Consider the following 20,387-nt stretch of genomic DNA (forward strand, 5'->3'; position numbering starts at 1 on the left):
GATTTATGAAGGAGATTCGTGGGGTTGTGACGTTTTGACCTTGTTGCACATGCAGTGCAATTCAAAATAAATACATACAGTAGATAGTATCTGTGTGTCACACACAGACACAAACCCACACTAAAAAGGCAGAACTCCTTCTGCCTGTTTAATTACTTTAATGAAACACAAAGTTGCTCCCACACTAAAAACATCATATCTTCATAGGAGAAAAACTGTGTTAAGTAAAGTAAGTCAAGTACAATGTAAAGTGTTTTGCCCCATGCAAGTTTAAAAAATGCATTAAGAGGTTTTCATGCTGTCCTCAGTAGTTGTAAATGGTAAATCTCATTTTAAACGGGAGGAGAGGCATTGGTACCGCTGAATTCATTTGTGGTGAAATTATGACCACAGAGAAGCCAAAGGCCCTGTGGGACCCGAGCGCAGTGCGAGACATTCCTGGGTTCAGCCACAGGCATGGACTGAGCCTTCCTGCTGAGGGAGCGGTGGTCACTCTGTGACCAAAGTGCTACTTTCTCTGCCACCCAAAAAAGGAAGCGATGCTACGCCTGTAGTGATATCAGCGAGCCTGTTGTTTTGCCTTCCAAAATACCGCAAGTGTTGGGATGGTCAGCTTGTTTTTTTAATCACTGGAATAACTTTCCTCCTGATATTTATTGTTTATGGTCTTTAAAAGAAGATTTTGTTATGTCTTGATTATGTAATCCATAACCGTTAAAGGGAAAGTATCATGATCTGGTAAATGTATTTAGGTTAAGTTCTCATCCAGCACCTGCAAAGACCTGGGTTTAGTTTTGCTTCTGCTTATCTGAGTGATGCAACAAGCACAACTGTCAGAGTTTGCAGGACATCCTTACATCCTTAAGTAAAAGTAGCAATACCACAATGTAAAATACTTTTACAAAAAAATATTATTATTATAAAATGTACTTAAAGTATCAAAAGTAAAAGTACTCATTATGAAGAATGGCCCCTGGCAGTGTTAAAATTATTATGTAACATTGATTTGTTATAATCTGCATTTTAATGTGTAGCTGGTCAAAGTGGAGCTAATTTGCTAACTTATTGTAGTGTTTGGTAGTTAAAACAATAATACATCATAACTGATAAAGAGATCACATATTTTGTATGTAAAGTCTTAATATGCTGAGTAAGTAGTAACTATACAGTATATACTCTATATAATATATATCTCAAATAAATGTAGTGATGCACAAAGTACAATATTTCCCTTTGAAATGTAGTGAGATGGAAGTATAAAGGAGCAGAAAATGGAAATACTCAAAGTACCTCAAAAGTGTACTTAAGTACAGCACTGTAGTTAATGTATTTAGTTACATTCCACCACTGTCTGCCTGTCAATCATCTCCTCAGTTAACAAATTGACAACAACACCACAGCTGTGTGGGTGTGTTATTGTTTATGTCTACAGTACAGACTGGACACTGTTCTAACTGGAACTAACTGACCATTTTTCAACAAGTGACAATTGCAAAGTTGTAGCAATTTAGAGCATAGTAAGTGACGAGTGTCTGCAACTTCACAAAATAACAAGGGGACTTTTCTGAAGAGGGATGCTTGCTGGATATTTAATGTCCTTGATTACCCCCCAGAGTGTTTTCATTATTCTCCGAGATAGCCAAAGGTCAGAGGTTACTTGGCTACCTTCTATCGCTGCCCATAAAGTGTGTACCCCACACTCGGCGACAGCTTGAAATAGGCCTTGCTGAAATAGAATAGGTGTAAGTCTCCTGTCATTCTGTTTCAGTGGAGGTGAGCTTGGTCCAATCTGTCATCTGATGGTGATACTGTGGTCAAGGCTGAATTTGACTTTAATGGCATCACACACACACACACACATGAACACAATTACAGATTTAGACATGAGCAGAGGATGAACGTGAGCGAGTGCACATACGCAAAAATGCACACCAACACACACAATCACAAGCTCTTATTCAGCTACTTTAGACTTGGAGTTCTCGATAAGACTTCAAACGTGTCCCATAAATAGTCTCTTGTGCTATGGCTTTATTCAGTCAGCACAGTCAGACTGATACACGCTGCATTTTAAATGGGCTTAGCTTGCAAATAGCATTTAAAGAAACAGTTAAAAATGGTTCCCTCTCACAGAAACAAGAGAGAAAGGGTTTCCAGGAAACTGGAGTGTTTCCACTGTCATTTGGCTTCACACTTGTTTGTGCTGAAAAGGTAATTAGCTCCTCTGAAGGAGTGGCTTTTAGAGGCGAGAGGGAAAATGGGAGATGATGCATATCTTCACGAGTATTAGTTAGAAAGTATTGTTGTTGTTGGGTTTGCAGTTTGTCAGGATTGTAGCTGCTTTTCCGAGGAAAGCACGAGGCTGCTTACAACAAGTTTCTTGTCCTCTTTGCTTATCAAGGCATTGCATAAAGCTTAAAATTATAGGGCCAATGTTTTGTTGGGATCAACATTGGGTAAGGGCTGTCTATGCGGTTGTTGGTTTCCAAAGATTCATGTCGACTTTCATTGTGTTTATTCTGTAAAAACAGCTACAGCTACTGTGGGTGAGTTTCAGCACAGGGATTTTTGTCGTGCCTGCACCTTGCATAAACACAACAAGAAAATATCCAAAACATCATACTTACACAATTCACCAATGCAGAAGCCACCATAACTTTTACACACAATTTTAGTTATCAAAGAAAGGATACATCTCTAATGATCAAGTCCTTAGTTGTCAAACAAGTAATTTTGTCTAAAGGATGCACTTGGTCCTTGATCCTTATCTTTATAGAACTGAAATCAGCATAGCTACACTCAGACTGAACACAGCACTGTGTAACAAAAAAGAGGCTGGGTTGGTTACCTGTTTCAGGTGCCTGTGAGAAGATGAAGTACGATCCAAGAAGTCCTATTTGAGAAACATATTGCACAAATTTGAAGGTGCATCAGATGCAAAAATACTTCAAAATGGCTTATAACACTATAACAGTATAACCGTTTGCTATAAATGACGAATTCCTCTACATAAGTGTGCCTTACTTACGTGGAATTTTTTACAAGCTGATCCTGTCAGTCATCTGAATCATACACCAGTCAAATCAAACAACCTCGCTACATGCCAAGCTATGATGATGCTGATGCTAGCAACCATTAAACAAACCGCAGGAAACTCTGTGGGATCAGAGCAGAGGTAGGAGTTCTGTAATGTTCTGACAGTGAAGGGTGGATCATATATTTGTCAGTGAATATTGATAGTAATTTGCGGAATAACAGGCTCTTGTGTTTTTGTTTACCATTCAGTCCCAGTGATTGACTAAGTGATGACCCACCAGCATTTCAGTTTCAGTTCAGTTTGGATTTTTGGTTTAGATTACATAAAATATATTCATATAATTTACTCAAAACTATATTAGCAGTAAACTTTGCTGTGTTTTTGTACAGACCCTCTTCATTAAGATGAAGATTTGGCTGTGAAAAAACCACAACGAAATTAGCACTTAACCTTTCTGCAGTCAGTGTTTTGGCACTTCTGTATCTCATTTCCCCTCTGGTTCTGAACAGAGTTTCATCATTTGGCCAAACCTTTGGCTGTGTTAAGTCTTAAGCAGTCTTAAACTGGCTTTTAATGCTACTCTCTACAAGTTCTAAGAGATCCTCTCTCTCCCCACAATCTCTCTCTCTGCTGAGGAGTCGGAGGAGTTAAAGGCTGACTCCTCCGCTCAACTGTGAAGCTCTTTTGTGCACACATTCACAGGAGGAGGAGTGACAGAATGTCAGTGTGGGTTTGTAAATGCTGCTGCTCAGCACAGACAGACAGTTTCTAAGAGTTACAAGGTGAATTTGTGTCCAGCATTTCTTCGATTTCCCTTCAGTATGAGGCAGATGACGCCTTTTTTCAAGCTTTGATAGCCGTTGAAGCGTTTATGAGTTCAAGAGTTCGTGAACCTGTGTCCAGTTTGTCCTCTGCTCTTTGTCACGCCGGAGAGAAAAGTTGTCACCAATTCAGCAGCTGACGTCTTTAACAACATGTGAGTAGCATGCTCAGTACTGTAGATGTGGAGGTTCGCAGCGGACCAGAAACTTGAGTTTCACTTTATCTGGAAATGTGCTTAATTACTTATTGACATCAGGCTGTCTATTATCCGAACACTTTGAGTTTTAAATGTTAATCTTTTTTTACTGTTTCAACCAGTCTCACATGGAAAGTTATCCTTTGAAGTTTAATCTTTTACAAATGCTTTTATCTAATACTGAGAGTTGAGGCACATTGCAGGCACATATGGCTGTCTGTGTTTTAGTGGCATAATTTAGATTTATTAAAACTTGGCTCTATTTTTGTAGTTTTGGCCATCATTTCTAAAGGGAATCATATCATTGTACTTACTAAGTTAATTGCTAAGTTATGGGAATGTTGCTACAAATCTAAAGGGGCAAGAAACACAAGTGGGAAGATGGTCATACAGGTGTTAAATAAACCCCCAGGTTAGCCAAACTTATTTGGAAGAAAAAAACGATGCAAACTGAAAAATTGTTGCCCAAACTGTCCGTTGTAAACATCCATCAGAGTTTGCAGACCGACTTCCTGGTTCAACTGTGGTCAACTTTGTTGTAGCAGTGTGTTATGATAGAAATAATGGCCAAAATGACAAAATAAGACCCAAGCTGTAATAAATCAGTATTACCATTAAACTGTACATGAAGAGCCTCTATATGATATGTTTTTTGAGCTCTATGAAATTAAGTTTTCAGGCACTGTAGCAAATTCTAGAAACCAAATGAGTCACGTCTTCTTGATTTCTCCATGTAAGCTTATTTTCTGATGCCATTAAGTTACTGTTTATCCAAGGTCCAATAAGCATTTCCCTGTGTCGAGAAGTGGCAGCCCAGGTGTGTGTGTGTGTGTGTGTGTGCGCGTGCGTCTGTGTTGTTTTGCACTTTCTCACCAGGAGGTTAATTCTTCCTCTTTGATCCCATACACATTAATCAGAGGAAGATGTCTGTGCTCCTGTCCCCACAGCCTTAACAGAAGGGATGGGTTAACCATGCCTGCCCTGTTGGGCACAGACTGTTTGTTGCTACATTCTTATAGCAATAGTGGGGTTCAAATGAGTCAAGTCAAATTTAAGTCTGCATTTGTGTTGCCTGCTGAGCTACACACAGGGGTGGGGTTGGGGGGAGTTACATAATCTTGGTGGAGATAGAAGTTGATGCAACAGAATGATATCACTGCTGAGGATGTTTTGGCCCAACGGATGACTGAGATTCAAATGGTCCGTTGTCCCAAGAGTAGTTCAAGAACCAGGTGAGCAGTAAATCACCACAGACAGCAGTGAAATATAGCCATTACTAATTCTAAATGAATGCACTGTTTTATACATTTTTGCCAATACTGAATGATTCCTATTCCTTAAGCATTTGACTAATATGACTGCTTCACCTGGTTCTTTAGCTACTCAGCTCAAAACAACTATCCCCAACTCAAATGTCGCCATGGCCCTCTTATCCTTGTAGAATTTAAAAGTGCTCAAATGTTAATAATAATCTGATACTTGAATTGATGTGGTAAGAAAACTCCTGTGATCGACCCCCACGATAATCCGGTCAGGGTCAGCTGCAGAGTAGCACACTTGATCAGGAGTGTTGTTATTGTAGCCATACTGTTCCAGATGAGTTGTTTCATGGTTAAATGAAAATTAGATTAACTTGTACATGTGTGTGAATCGATTTGAGTGTGAACATCAGGCTCTGAACAGCAGCTGTCCACCTCTTGTGATATCGCCTGAATATTCTCAGCCGACTCTGACAACCATCCCCCTGGTGCTAAAAGCCAAGTAGCTCCATAAGAATGTGATCTCATCAAAACATAGACAATATCAGACTGTGGCATTTCTCCAAGAAGATGTAGAGGTGAAACGTCTGGTCCTTTGTGTTGGCAACAGGCTTCCATGCTATCAATCCCTCAGTCTGGTCTGAGGCTTTGGACAGATTAGGCTGCTTTGATTCCAAACTTTGCACAGTTCCGATTGCATAACAGCTAAGACAGAAAAATAAAGGCCTTCTAAGAAAGACTGCATTGGACACAAAGAGAGAACAAGTGCCTTGTGTTGTGGAGTGTCCCCGTTTGGACCCTGGCTGCGGGGGCACAGGGACAGGGGTTTCTGCTAGGCGACAGCCACTTATTGTGTGGCAAGTGCTTGTGTGCTACACCGAATATGGTAGCAACGTGTCAGACAGAGGCTGTTTAGTTTCAGATATAACAGAAGCTAACAGTTACTAAGTTTTGTTAAAAATTCTTAAAAAGTTTAATTTCACCCAGGAAAATAAACGGTGTACTTGTAATTTCGTACTATAGCGTGAGTATTGTAAAGATCCTTGCAGGACATGGCTAATCCTGGGAGAGCTGCCATCCATAATGTGAGGGAATGAATGAGTGGTCTGTTACCTCCTCGCGGATACAGCTTTACTCCAGCTGTTGGCCAGACATTCTCTCTCCCTCTTTCTTTTTCTCCAGCTATCTTTACACAGCTGATCTGCCTAATAATGCCCTAGCAGAGCCAGGAGATAATTAATCATGATCACTTTCTGCAAGCTCTTCTCACTAGATCTGCTCTTCATCCGGTTTTTATCCAGTATTGATGTCTTTGCACTGTAGGAGGAGGGCCCCTAGAAATCACTCTGTCTTGGTAAATAGTGAACTTTTTCTTGCGGATGATATCTTACTTAACTAGGACATTTAAGTCTGGTAAATTCAACATGATTCAATTTGTACGCCTACCTTTGCTAGCTGAACTGCTGTTTCGCAGTCACCCCAAGTAGACAGCAGTTGACTGCCACTGTTTCCAGTCAAGCATTCATACACACCTTTCTCACAGGTGATGGAATGCTTGTTGTGCTTGCTTGATATAAGATGGCTTTGCATAGGCACTTGTCCAGCAACTGGTCTGACCCCTAACCCTTTTCCTTTATCTGTTTTTTCAGTGTTAAGTGTTTAAGGAATCGAGTAAAAGCAAGGACAGGAAAACAAATAGAGAGACAAAGACCAAGAGTTGCACTTTCTTTAGTAGGCACCGCTGTCTTGTTACGGGTGTGTTATTGGCCCCGGGGCATCCTTCTGCATGGGTCACTTAGCTTACTAAATAGACCCCTCCTGAGCCAAGGGGTGGTTTGACACGGCAGATGAAATTTACAGGGAAAAAGGGACTATGGTTTCAGCATGAAGTCAAACGCTTTCATTTTTCTCCATTGGGAACACTGGCCTCTCCTCCCTTGTTATTATCTTTCTTTTTAAAGAGAGTTCTATTCATGCACCGGCCTTTCCTGGTCTTTGTCATAACACTGTTTTCTTCACTTCACAAGAAACATTGCTCATGAAGAGATGCGAGTGTTACGCCATCCTGGTTGTTTCAGTCTTTGCTGGCAGGTGCAAAGATCTAAATTGGGGAGAAAATGAGGATAAAAGAAGATTCGGGCTGTTTCTGTGTGAGCCAGAGTCATTAAAAACATAAGTTTTTTTTAAATCAAATTGATTAAGGCTGTCAAGACATACTTTCACTACAAAAACTTGAACAGGCTGGGAAAGCGTGGACCACCGCTGCCTCTTACATCTTGTTTTTGTAGCGTTTTACTACACAAGAATACCACCTAAACAAGGCCAGAGAAATACCTCTTATATTGGGACAATCAAGTCCATTTTTGCCCTCGTGCTCTTGCATTTTGAAAAGTGAGAGTAAAAGCAGTCATTTGGGACACTGGAAAATTCGATATCCCAAGTTTTTGTCGCCTGAGGGTACACAAAATATTCTTGACAGTTTAACCCACTGTATAGAATCATATTGATACACAGCTCTAATAATAGCAAGTAAGAGCTGACAAGAGTTGCTTTGAGGAGGATCTGCATAATCTATCAAGACTTCAGGCAAAATGAAGTGGTTCTGTCTTTGTAGTCTTTCCGGACCATAGCCAGCAAGAGTTAGCCCATCAAAGCTTCTCCACACCTCTAGAACTAGATAGCTACAGCCAGCTCATCAGACGCCCTCCTCATTTGGCCCTCAAGATTTTCCCTATGTAACCCTGCTGCTAACGATCGCTGATGACTTTTCCTGAGACACAACCTCATCCAGAGTGAAACATAATGCTCTGCATGGATGAACTGTCTGGCTGATACGTAGCACACGCTGTGTGTGTTGGTTACGTCTATGCTTTTGTGTTTGTTTTCAGCAGTATTTGTGATAAATATAGCCCCTACTTCTGACCAACACTGGCTACAGGTTAGTGGTGGCAGATTATATTATATATATATTACATATATGTTGCAGCACTTTTAAATACCGAGGCTTCAATACACTTAGATAAGAGAAATATTATCTACCTAGAGCGATGCCATGAGGGCAGTTGTGGCCAATTTGAAGGTGAACAGAACAAACATATTGGTAGCGATCAATACCATTCTCCTGCCTCCAAACTGTTCCAAACCACCCTCCATTACCCTGTCCGTTGTTTCCCCAATCCTAGCGAGTTTGCACTAACACACATTGATTCACAATAATCTTTGATGTATATTTAATGAGCTGCAGGGCAAAGAGTTCTTGTACTTACATTTGACTAAGCATTTTGGCGCTATGGATGTTGGAAGCTAAACTGTATTTAAATGTACTGTATATCTTGGTGTGCCTCTGTACTAATGTACCATCATTTGACTGGTTACTAAATTTGTATTGTATATAGATTAGATTATAGATCAGTCTTCTCTGATCTTCACAAGTCAAATGAATCCAGCTCAGAAGATGTAATAGTCTCTTGTGTAGATCATTTACAAGGCCACAGTATTACTTTAATAGCTGTCCTTGAGCCCTCTCAAACAGTAATGGCATGCTTTGTTGCCAAATCAATAATTCAGCCATTAACTTTTACCAAATATGGTACCAGGCTACTTACATACTGTTAGACTATCATACTGAATCTCTTTATTCTCACAAGCTTCTTGAATGTAAATACACTTAGAACTTTATTCTTGTTGGGCTATTAGTGGTTGTAGCAGTTGAGGCCTGAGGGGACGTTCTCAGAAATGGTTTCATCATTGTTTTTATTAATGTCACACTTGTGGTCATAGACATGCAGCCCCAACTGTTTTGGAATGCTCACACACACACAAGCACAGGGTAGCACATGGTGTGTTTGTCCATGTAAGCTACAGGGGAAACATGCTATTTCCGCTGTAAAGGGGGATCTATTGCCACAGGGGTCAGAGCTCAAAGATTAAAGATCAAGAGGTCACACAGTTGCACCATCTGGCCCACAGAACCTCAAAATATCTGGCAGCACCTTCCATCTGCAACACTTCATATTTTGTAGAGATCATTTTTGATCTACGGTGTTGTCCATCTACAATATTGTTTTTACCTGTAACTGTCTAGACTTACATACGTGTGAGCGAACAGTTTGAATGACTCATACTGCATCTTGCAATCATGATGTGTTTGTTTTATTTTCTGTCTGCTGCTGTGTTCTTTTGCCCCGGTATAATGAAGAGGATTGGTCATTCCAGACTCACTCTCCCCTGCTGTTGTATAATTAGTTAGGGCCATTGGGGTTGGGATGGCAGGCATTCTCCTAATGTGCATGAGATCACAGGGCAAGCATTTACCTCCTGGGGAGTATGTAAAAACACACCAACTTGCACACACAGTGTAAGATATCACACATACATACAGCCTTTTTTATCACATGAAGGAACACCGTCAAAGGTTATTTGTAGAGGCTTACGCGTGTTCATTTCAACCAAATGAAAACAGCAGCAGACATAGCACCACACACAGAAGCAGTCTCAACATAAATAGTCTACTCGCCATAAAAAGTCTCACAAGTGACAGATTAGATTTCCTGTAGTACAAGAAGGAGAGAAAACAAGAGGGTTGCTGTGACAATCTGTGAGTCAAATAAGGGAAAACAGTATCATGTTTATTGTTATCACCCGGAATGACGAATGTGGTTGTTGTCAATTGTTCTGGATTGTGGTGTGCAATAGTAAAGTGACTGTCCTGAATGCTAATGTGTACAGATGGCTAGGCGATATGAACTGGACCACAGACTGAGGAGCTTTCAAACTGTGCTAAAAGGGGTGTGGTTTGTGTGCATATATTACTGTATGTTGCATTTGTAAACCATCCTTCCAACTCAGTGAACAACTCCTGTAAATCATCCACGTCTGACGTTATCTATCATTTTTGGTCTTTACCAGTAAGACAATGAGCCCCTCTTATATTCTATACAAATCAGACCAGCAGCCACCCAATGTATTCATCTTTCTATTTTTCACCCACTAAGCTTTTCTGTTTTCTCCATCTGCCTGCAGCAGGGTGGAGTTGTCTCCCTGCTTCCTAGCTTGGAGAGAGCTTGTTAAATGACTGTTGTTGGACGAAGTAACTCTTTCCATTACATGAGTGTTTTCGACACCAGTGGGCTAAAGGAGGGGCATCTCTGTGTATGTGTATGTGTGCATAGAACAGACTTATTTCTACGATTGTCAGTGTATGCCTTATTATGTTTTTCAGCACTTTTCTGGCTATAGCATAAACAAGTCTTATATAATGGATTAATTTGTAGACACAGTTATTGGAATAGGGTATTTTAGTAAAGCAAAGACCTTTTATTTGTGCAGTGGGGGCTGGTAACAAACGGTACCTCAAGGAAGTACTGTAGGTGTGTGAGAGAGCCAAACCTAAAGAGACTATGTCATTCTATCAAACTCTATGCTTTAGATTTCAGTGGCCCCTTACCCCCCTCCTCCCACATACACCGTCAAACAGGCTGTTGTGACAGACCTCCCACATATGTACACACAGCAGAGGTAGCCTTTAGACTAGTGCAAGCCGCGGAGCAGCCAGCAACAGCAGTAGCTGCCCTGATACGGCCAGACAGCTATTCAGGAGAGGGAGGAGGAGAAGGAACAGTAGCCAAAGCAGACTCCCCCAACTCCTGCTGTAATCCCTCATGTCCCACTCCAGGGGCTCCTCTGCAGGGCTTTTCCCAGCTTAGATTGGGACTGTACCATCGTGCACTGCTCACACAGGTAGGGGAACCACCTCCTGTGGAGGTGTTTCTGCTATTTCCTTTGACAAAGCTCTGACTTACTTTAAGGTGACTTGTGTGTTGTAGTTCAGTCATTCAGGATGTGAAATCAGCTGAGCTGTGTGACTGATCATCCTAATTGCAGGAGTCACATTTGGCTACAGGGCCGGCGATTATAAAAGTACTGAAATGGAGAAAGTTAGTGGAGCTCTTCTTTCACGACATGTCTATGTTTATCGGCATGACTGATGCATGAAAAGTGGTGCGTTCATGTGGATGGGAATGCATGCACAGCCCTTAACTTGACACTTAAGCAGTTTCATGAGCTATATAAATGTGTTATGATGACTTGATTTGGAACCTCCTGTCTTAGCAGCTAACTTTTCAGGGGAACATTGACTTTAGTGGAGAATTCACATTAACAGCTACCAAAAATCTGAACATTTGCATCATAATTTTGGGCTATGGTCTGTTTTGACTATGATAATCATGACAACTACCTTGAGTATTGATATACTGAGTTGAACTGACACTGAAGATACATAGTCTAAATGGCATGCGCTACTGCAACAGGCCATTATCAGACTAGACGTGCTAGAAATACCATAGCCTCTTTTTCCCGCATGTGGTCCACCAATGTACAGTACCAATCAAAGTAAACTCATTAACGGATTAGTAGTAAAAAACATACGATGTGATTTTCTGTGACCAAGAGCCACCAGATTTGTTTCCACCAGCAGCCTGACAGTGTAGTGGCTACAGTGCGCCATTTCCTTGGCAAGTTGCCCCAGGCCAGCCAAGGAGACCTTGCAGTACCCAGCTTGTGTACGCCCACCAAGCTCTATTACAGAGCCCTGTATTCACTAAAGCTGACATCGAGAAATCTTTAAGGTTCAGAGACACAGGCAACTTATTTATGCAGCTCCTTTCCCAGCTGTAGAATCTGATTTGGTTATCAGGACATGCCTCATCATGGGTTATGAGGCTTCTTGGGAACTGTAATGGACAGTAGAAGAGGAATTATCTGACAAGGTATTGTTTTTTTCTCTTTGCCCTCCTGAAGTATGCATATCCAAACAAACTGTTTCTAAATATTGTGGAAGATGTGAGGTACACTTTTGTCATTTTACACTTTTGAAGAACAGAATCACTAATAGCCTTTATTCACATGAAAATATTGATAAATCTGTCTGCACTGGTGCACTGTTGGCTGTATGAGAGAATGTGGTAGGGAGGAAAAAAGTGTATTTCAGCTTGTGTGTGTGTGTGTGTGTGTGTGTGTTTCAGCCTTTACAGTGTGACTCTCAGTATGTTGAGCTTTTGTTTTGCTTTGGGTTTCGGAGGCCAGGAAAAGCCTCCAGGCCTTCCGTACTCAGTGAGACTGATTTTCCAGTGATGACTAAATTCTTCTGATTGGGGCACCCTACTTCCTCCTCATTGGACTTGGGTGTGACTATGTGTGAATGTGCATGTGCATGGGTGTGTATGTACCGTATGTGTGCATATATATTTGTTCAGTTAACAGTCTACATAGCAGCATTCCTTCCGAGCTTGTGAGTTAACAAATCGGTAGATTAAAGGTCTCCGATGTCCATTCATCCATCTGTTTTCTACATCAGCTTATCCTGTTCACAGTTGTGGGGATCATAAGAAAATAAAATCAACAACTGATTCATCTTCTATTATGCCAGTATTCATCAGGTGACACAGATTAATCCAATTGTCTTAAGAAAGTGCAAGGCAGGCTCCTGTGATTTCATCATTTTTTCCACAGTGCATGCCACAGACCCTGCTCATTTCTTGAAGCTGATAGAATAGGTGGGCATGAGCCAGTGTTTCATTTAACGGCAGTTATTTTGGCCATGCCCGCATAATCTCCCGATACCCTATCTCTATGATAGCGCTTCACTCTTTGCTTCTTAATGTCTTGATGAATCCCGTGTGAATATATTTAAAGGATTAAACATTTATTTGTGTAATGGCCAGCAAGTACTATGGCTCTGAAAACACTTGAGCAATTGAAAATTAAAGGGTTGTGGAAAGCTGAATAGTTGTTGATTGTTGTATTTGGCTTAATTTGATTCTAATGAGCCTCTCTCGTACTTGTTTGTTTTAGAAGTCATCCATACCCAAGGACCCCTGGACGGCAGCCTCTACGCCAAAGTTCGCAAAAAGGAGTCTGTTGAAGGAACAGTCACAGCAAACGGCCTCCCACCCACTGCTGTTGAACATGCTCTGCCCGCGGTTGACCATGCCTTGTCAGTGAGCAGCGACTCAGGAAACTCTACTGCCTCCATCAAAACTGACCGAACTGATGAAGCGGCAGCAGCCCCTCAGGCTTCCACAGTGAGCCAGACACAAGTTCCTGTAGGTGAGGAACTACCCCCAGTCCATCACCACGCCCCACCTGCACAACAACCAATCAGTCCCCAAGAGAAACAGGAGCTGGAGCAGCTGCTGAGTGGCTTGGAGGGTCCCATGCATCGACAGGGCTACCTGTCCACTCCAACCTCTTCTGTTGGAGGTATGCTTCACCTTGTGCCTGCCCAGGTCCATGTCAATGGGCACAGTAGCATTGACCGTGAGACGGACATTTTAGATGATGAGCTACCCACCAGTCAAGAGGGCAACAGTGTGGACAGTCTAGGGACGTTCTCCTCAACAGATGGTCGGGCTACACCAGCTGATCTTTACTACCAGTCTGAGTCACTTATCAATGGCCAGGACCATGTGCCGTATCTGGAGCGCAGCGTTCCAGAAAAGCCTCTGGAAACCGTCCAGCTACAGGTTGGCCTATCCGACAAACCTGTCACTTTGAGACAAAGTGATTCAGCCCCATCCTCGGCTAATTACATGCCTACCCAGAATGGCAATTTGTACCGCTCTCAGTCATTTGGTGCAGAGACAAATTCTATGCCACAAGCTCCCACCCGCACCACCAGTAGCAGGGATGCCGTCCAGCGTGGTCTCAATGTTTGGCAGCAGTTTGGTGTACCTGAGGAGCCAGTAACTGAAGGCCTCACTTTTAGCCCACTTCCTTCTGTAGCAGTGATGCCCAGCCACCACAGCCTCCCACAGTTCCCTCATCGCCACAGTGCCTCCCAGCAAGAAATTGAGCAATCTATTGAAACCCTTAATCTCCTCATGTTGGACCTGGAACCAGGCCAATCGCTGGTGCCAAAGTCCCAAAGTGCTCCACTGCGAGACAACAGTGTTGTAGTGACCACCCAGCCGTCCTTCTCCCAGAGCCAAGCCAGGCCCTCCTACCAGGCCGATGCCACCATTCATACCCACTTTTCTGGCCCCATGTCCGGCCTGGCCAGCCACACGTCACCGGCTCAGATGTCACCAGGGAAGCCTAGTACACCAGAGCCTGCACCTGTCCAGGGATCTCTGAGTTACACATCTGAAACGGCTGGAACCAGTCTTTCCTCACAAGCCTCCCCCACTGTAGCTGGTCACATCCAGCTCAAGCCCATCAACACCTACCCACCAAGCACATTGTCCCAGTCAGCAGAGGTCTCTGAGCCCCAGAGAAGCCCTAGTGCTTCCTCAGCATCACCACAGCCAAGAGATAGTGAACCAGATGAAGTCTTCAACGTTGAAGGTCTGGTGGCTCAAAGAGTGGCTGGTAAGATCTACCATTAAGTTATTTAATCCTGATAGATAGCTTCATTTGTGACCTCAGCACCTTCAATTAAAAAAAAGACCTTTTATCCAGCAGCATCTTCAAATGTATTTACGTGATCTCACAGATTTCTATAGTCTGCCCAGAATGATAAAATGTTTGCCCTGGGCAAACCAACCTTAAAATCCAATATTTCCACAGACTGTGCCACTCCTCTCTTACATTTCTTCTATGTAGGATGGCTTTGGTTATGCCTGTGGCAACCCATTTCATTTCAACCCCATTCTGAGTACACTGTACATCTTTGAGATTAAAAAAATACATTTGAAGATGCAACCTGCTGCTGGAAAAAAGGTTAAAGGTTTTGATTTCATTCATTAGGTTTGCATTAGGAACACTATGTGACAGACTGCTGAGGTCACAGATGTACCTGACACCTTGACTTTGCCTTTACTTACAGAAGAAGGTAACCACACTATTTAATTTTAAATAGCACAATGAGACAGATAAATACAGTATGTCATGTCATAGTTAGTATGTCACGAAGCTGGTTAATTCTCATTTCTCATACAGTTCATGCAATCCCTTTCTAGGGCCTGTGTGGCTCCTCTTGCTTGAAGAGTTGAACTCTGATGTTGGGCTGGCCATGTCATTTTACAGTCCACTTATTGTCTATAGAGCTCACACTCCAACATTTTCCCATGAGGCTTTGTGCAGAACTGGATCTTGGTTGTAGCCTTTCACTATAGCTTCTGCTAAGAAGCACCCAAACACTACATTTGGTTCATTAGTTCCAGAACCAATCTATTATCCAGCAGAGACAACAATATTACCCTGTTGTTTAATGGCCATTGCTGATGCTAAATTCTGAATCAAATATTCAAGTATCAAGTATTATTCATTGCACCACTTTTGTGTAATCTTTGTTTTTGTGCCAGAAAATGGACAGGAACAGGACAGAACATTTACTGAAGAGTAAGGTTGATGCCATCAGCACTGTATGTGTGTGTACTGTACACACACCTCTCTTGGAAAGTACTGCTCTGTCTTTATCTCATTTCCTGAATGTCACCTCATCAGTCCCCACCACTCAGGCTCAAACAGGAAGTGTTCTCTCCAGTCCAGCAGGTTTACTGTCCCTAGATAAGCACATCAGACATCCTGCAGAGCAGCAAGAAATGGAACAAAGTCAACATAAAGCAGTGTGATAGCTGAGCCCTCAGATAACTAATGCCAGAAAGAGGTTAAATAGAATGAACAATACGGTTCACTTCACTTTACTGCCGTTTAAATGTGGAGCAGTTGTTCACATTACATAATACTAAATGCTAGTTTAACACCTTTAGGAGTTGGAAATGTAGTGTATTGTTTGTGTGAGGTAAATGAGACCCATGTTGGATTGCTTTCTACCTCCTGTATTATAGAAATCATCCCTTTTTCATGACTTGTTTGGTGACAGTAAAAACAAAACAGTTTCACTTATGGTTTTTAATGTGGGATTCATAGGTTAGCATGCACATCAGCATGCATAGGTTGATGTTGATCTTTCATATACATGGAAAATTACCTTCTTGTTCTTGTGATAGGCAGGACCTCATCTTGCTTGTTTTCCTTTTCCTTTTAGTTTTGTCATCATCATTCTTCTCTCTCTCATCATTCATCTGTTTACCCAGAATACTCGGCTCGTGTCCAACGTGTCATCCCCAGCATTACCTCTTCTCAGTCTGAGCACCGCCGTTCTCACTCCCTCTCGGGTTGGTTCTCCCATCCTGTCTGAAGGAACACTTTAAAAAAAGGAGAGGTCCTTTTTTCAAGTGTTCCTTCAATCCAAGTCTGTATCTGCTTTGCCTTTGAGTGTGGTGGGCTTTGTTTTGTATTTAATGATTTTTCATTTCTTTCATTTAATAATTGACTGCCAACAGCTGCTCATTTTGTCTTTTTGTTTCATTTCCTCTTTCTCCCTTTCATAAATAAAAACACATTTTCCTCTGTCATCATCGGGTTTGCAGAGCAGCATCGTCATCATCATCAAACTAACCATTGATTCCTCTCTGCATACATACTCACCCTTCATTCCTGTTTGTTCTGAGTTGCAGTATTCTCCCTCAAGGTTAGGGATTTACCTCAACTGTGGCGTAGAAAAAAACCCAATTGGATAATGTTAAAGTTTCACAAGAACGGGACAGGGGAAGTACAAAGGAGGCTCTGTCCCTTGCCAGGAGAGTGCATGTCACAAGATCCATTTTGCCAAACTCTGGGAACAATACCGAGACCAGGATACACTGGCCTCATTCAAGGCTGCTTTTTTCACTCGCACAATTTTTTTTAAAAAGATTTACAAAGCCAGACAAAGGACACCAAATCTAGGAGAGAGACCACAGTCCTAGTTGGAAACATCACTAAAGCCGTATGTGTCCACTGGGAGACAGCGACCACAATGCAGACAGAATTGTTCTGTTCAGGGCCCTAGGGTGTCAGGGGCCAGTCTGACCTCTTTACTGCAGACAGCAATATCCTTTTTAGTGATGCAACAGAACGTCGAATTTAAATGTTACAGAGTAGATCTTGGAATTGTAGAGTTGGAATTAAGTTCTAATGAGGTCATATCTGCAGTCATCGTGACGTTTATATTCTACAAGTAGTATTCACAAACAAATTTCATAGTGTTTTTTAAAGCACCAGATTATAAAGATACTATTAAATACAATTCTCTTGTTGATCTGAACTGACCTTGCAAGGAATGCAATCCCCTCACTCTTACTTTAGGTAACCTCTCTCAGTTGTGCATTCTCATATGTTTTCCGTCCCTTAAAAAAAGAAAAACGAAAAGATCACCTATAAAGTTTATGTTTTTGGAATCAAACCCCATGCATATCCACATGATAACTGGATTTTAAATAGCTGAGAAATGGGAGAAGAGAGAAAAGTCCTTGCGAATCTCCAGCCATCCCAGCTGGAAACCATTAGTCGTCGCTAGGGCAACAGCGCAGTGTTTGACAGTACTCTACTGTAGAGCAGTGCATCGTGGGTACATCTGGTTCTCGGTTTCCAGGCTTGGTGCAATGGTGGGTGTGTTTCTGTTTGGGGGTGTTGACTACATGCTTTTCAAAACTGTCAATTTCAAAAAGAATTTAACCCTTTAACACCCTGCCAACACCAAATTATTTGAAGCTGGAGATAAATCAAACATCCTTAACAGATGGCATGATTGGCAGTTGTTTATCATTTATTCCTTTCTATTATGTAAAAATATCACATGAAGTACAATGATTTATTAACCACAAGCTAATAATGGTAATACAAAACACATAGAAGAATTGGAAGGTAACGTCAAGGTAAGAAAATCCTTTTTAACATCTCAGATGTTTCACTTATGTGGCAATGGTAGCTAACTTCATTCCTAACTATTTAACTGTTCAAATTTTGGCTGCTATCACTAACTTTTCCCCACAGATTTTCAGCCAGGTTTTTGCTTCCCCATTTTAAAGTGAAGCTGAGTGAGAGGGATATTAATATTTTCCCAGTTTCCATAACAGTCAGGCTTGTTGGGTGTGTTTACATGTTTTTTCCATGTATGGAAAGGTCTGTCAGCATCAAACTGACAAAAGCCTTCAGTCACATTTTTAAGGTCACTATCAGCTTGTGTTTGTTTTCAGTTTCTCTATGACATCATTCCACCGTGGCTTAGACATTTTCTCATTTAGGTGTGAAAAAGGGAGAGAGAGCTCTAAGAAAGAAAGAATGAGATAACTCCAGGTGCATCAAACATTTCCAACTGTTTCAGTGACAGCATTTGAAACATCAAGAAAGTAACACTTAGAAAAACAACAGGGTAAGCTGCCTGAGCACAAACACCACAGAATTTATTATCCCCAATTTCCCCACTTGTTTCTTAAACCTATTTCCCTTCTTTCTGCCATTAACCTTCATCTTGTTCCAAAGCGCAGGGCAGCCAGTGACAGCCTTTCACATTGGCTTTGCTGCTTTGGCCAGAATTTCATGCTTTGCTACCTCGACCCGCCAGTCAATGGCATTGCATATTAGCTTAAAACTCTCAACTCAAATCCTGTTTGTTTTATGCTGGTAGCTTTCTCTCTATCTCTCTCTCAGTTCAAACCAGATTAACTGAAATGAGCTTACTGGCTGCTTTGAGGTTCAGCCAGAACTGGCCACACTGACGCATTAGATAACCAACAGTTTGCACCAGTGTATCAGAAAGTCTTGGTCATTTGTGTGAGAGAACATTTTCCCCCTGGCGTTCCAAAAAGTAGTTGCTAATTGTAGTTTCAGCTGATGCTAGAAGGGGTGAACATCATTTTAGGTTACATACGTCCAAGGTCAAGTTTTTATTTTCCCTAAACTTTGAAACACTTACAGTGGTTTGTGTGTTTTGGTTTGTTGGGGATATCAGTCATTCATGAATTGGAGAATTTGTTTTGTTTAATTCTTGAGACTTAATGGGCTTCAGTTTGATCAGCAGCTAACCTTTCAATAACCTTGTGTGTGCGCATGTTTAATTCAAAAGTTTTAAGAACCACAGCAAATCCTTTGCAGTGTGTGATTGTCTGCAAAATGCACACAATGGCCTGTGCAGTGAGCATTCACAATGGCTGACAACCATTAGCCTCTGATGACAGTGATGGAATTGCTGGTGGAAAGCAGTGTAATGGAGCAGCAGTGAACCAGCCCTTGCTTAATTTTAACACTCACTTGTGTGTCATCTCAGGTGTCCAGGCCCGTGCAGTGTCCTTGGACGAGCCTGCAACTCTGCCCCGCCGTCGCATCACCAGCGACGGCCAATACCAGAGCGGTCCTGATGACGGTTCCTCTCCTGATGTCCCAGTTCGTTCCCCCATCCGCTGTGTTTCTCCAGAGTTTGTCAACGCCATAGCGATGAACCCCGGGGGGCGACCTAAGGAGGTAGAAAGTGTACATTTTGGAACATGTTTTCCCACTTTTTTCTTTGCATGTTGACATGTGTATGTGTTTTATCATGTAATTGTTCCGCTCCCCAGAGACACATGCACAGCTACCGTGAAGCCTTCGAGGAGATGGAGGGTGGCCCCATCAGTCCTACACCCACAGTTGGTGGTGAGGTGTTTCCCCAAACCCCTGCCTTCCCCATCACGCCGCAAACCCCTTACTTCAACCTATGTAAGTTCCCCCTCCGGCTGACAGAGGGCACTGTGGAGCTCAGGCATAGTTACTGTAGATATTTAAAATGATAACGCGATTTATGTCAAATCCTAACTGATAGTTGTATTTGACCACAGTATTATTCTTGAGATCAGTCTTAAGATTTGCGTCCTTGCAGGTTATAGCAGGTTATCCATGAAAACAAATATACAAGATTGACAAGTTATTCCAAACATTTATAACCACATATTGAATCTTTTTTCTTTTTCAGTTACCTGGCAAAAAGGGTTAGCCTGCCTCTTGAAATACCATCCAGATGTTTCTGGCGGTGAAAGTGATATTTTAAAAATTTCTCTTTTGTAGTTTAAAATGTATACATAAATGGTTACACTTGTCTAAAGTACTAGAAAACAGGTCATACTATATTATATATTTGAGCACTTTAACTTACATTCACTCTTAAATGGCAATAGCTATTTAGTAGTGATGATTGATTCATCAACGAAACTCTTTAACTTGTGATGCTGAACTTACTGTAGGGAAAGTCTTCATCGTGTTTTGAGACTGTTGG

The 20,387-nt window shown here is 41.8% G+C and overlaps 1 protein-coding gene across 33 annotated transcripts in view; it reads left to right on the forward strand.

The window, feature by feature from the left end:
• tns1b (tensin 1b) overlaps positions 1–20,387 on the forward strand; it is a 164,869-nt gene that overhangs the window by 128,441 nt on the left and 16,041 nt on the right. For 24 of the 33 annotated variants that reach the window (XR_006380254.1, XM_044217965.1, XM_044217968.1 and 21 more), the window contains 4 exons: positions 13,169–14,683; positions 16,354–16,434; positions 19,407–19,600; positions 19,696–19,834. Coding sequence is in view for 32 of the 33 variants with exons in the window: in XM_044217965.1 (XP_044073900.1) it covers positions 13,169–14,683; positions 16,354–16,434; positions 19,407–19,600; positions 19,696–19,834 (1,929 nt within the window). In the remaining variant the exon portion in view is untranslated. The remainder of the gene's footprint in view (positions 1–13,168; positions 14,684–16,353; positions 16,435–19,406; positions 19,601–19,695; positions 19,835–20,387) is intronic. The other 9 variants (XM_044217976.1, XM_044217979.1, XM_044217980.1 and 6 more) reach the window with 4 other exon arrangements.

The sequence above is a fragment of the Siniperca chuatsi genome, linkage group LG12 (genome assembly GCF_020085105.1).
Source record: "Siniperca chuatsi isolate FFG_IHB_CAS linkage group LG12, ASM2008510v1, whole genome shotgun sequence".
Lineage (NCBI taxonomy): Eukaryota > Metazoa > Chordata > Actinopteri > Centrarchiformes > Sinipercidae > Siniperca > Siniperca chuatsi.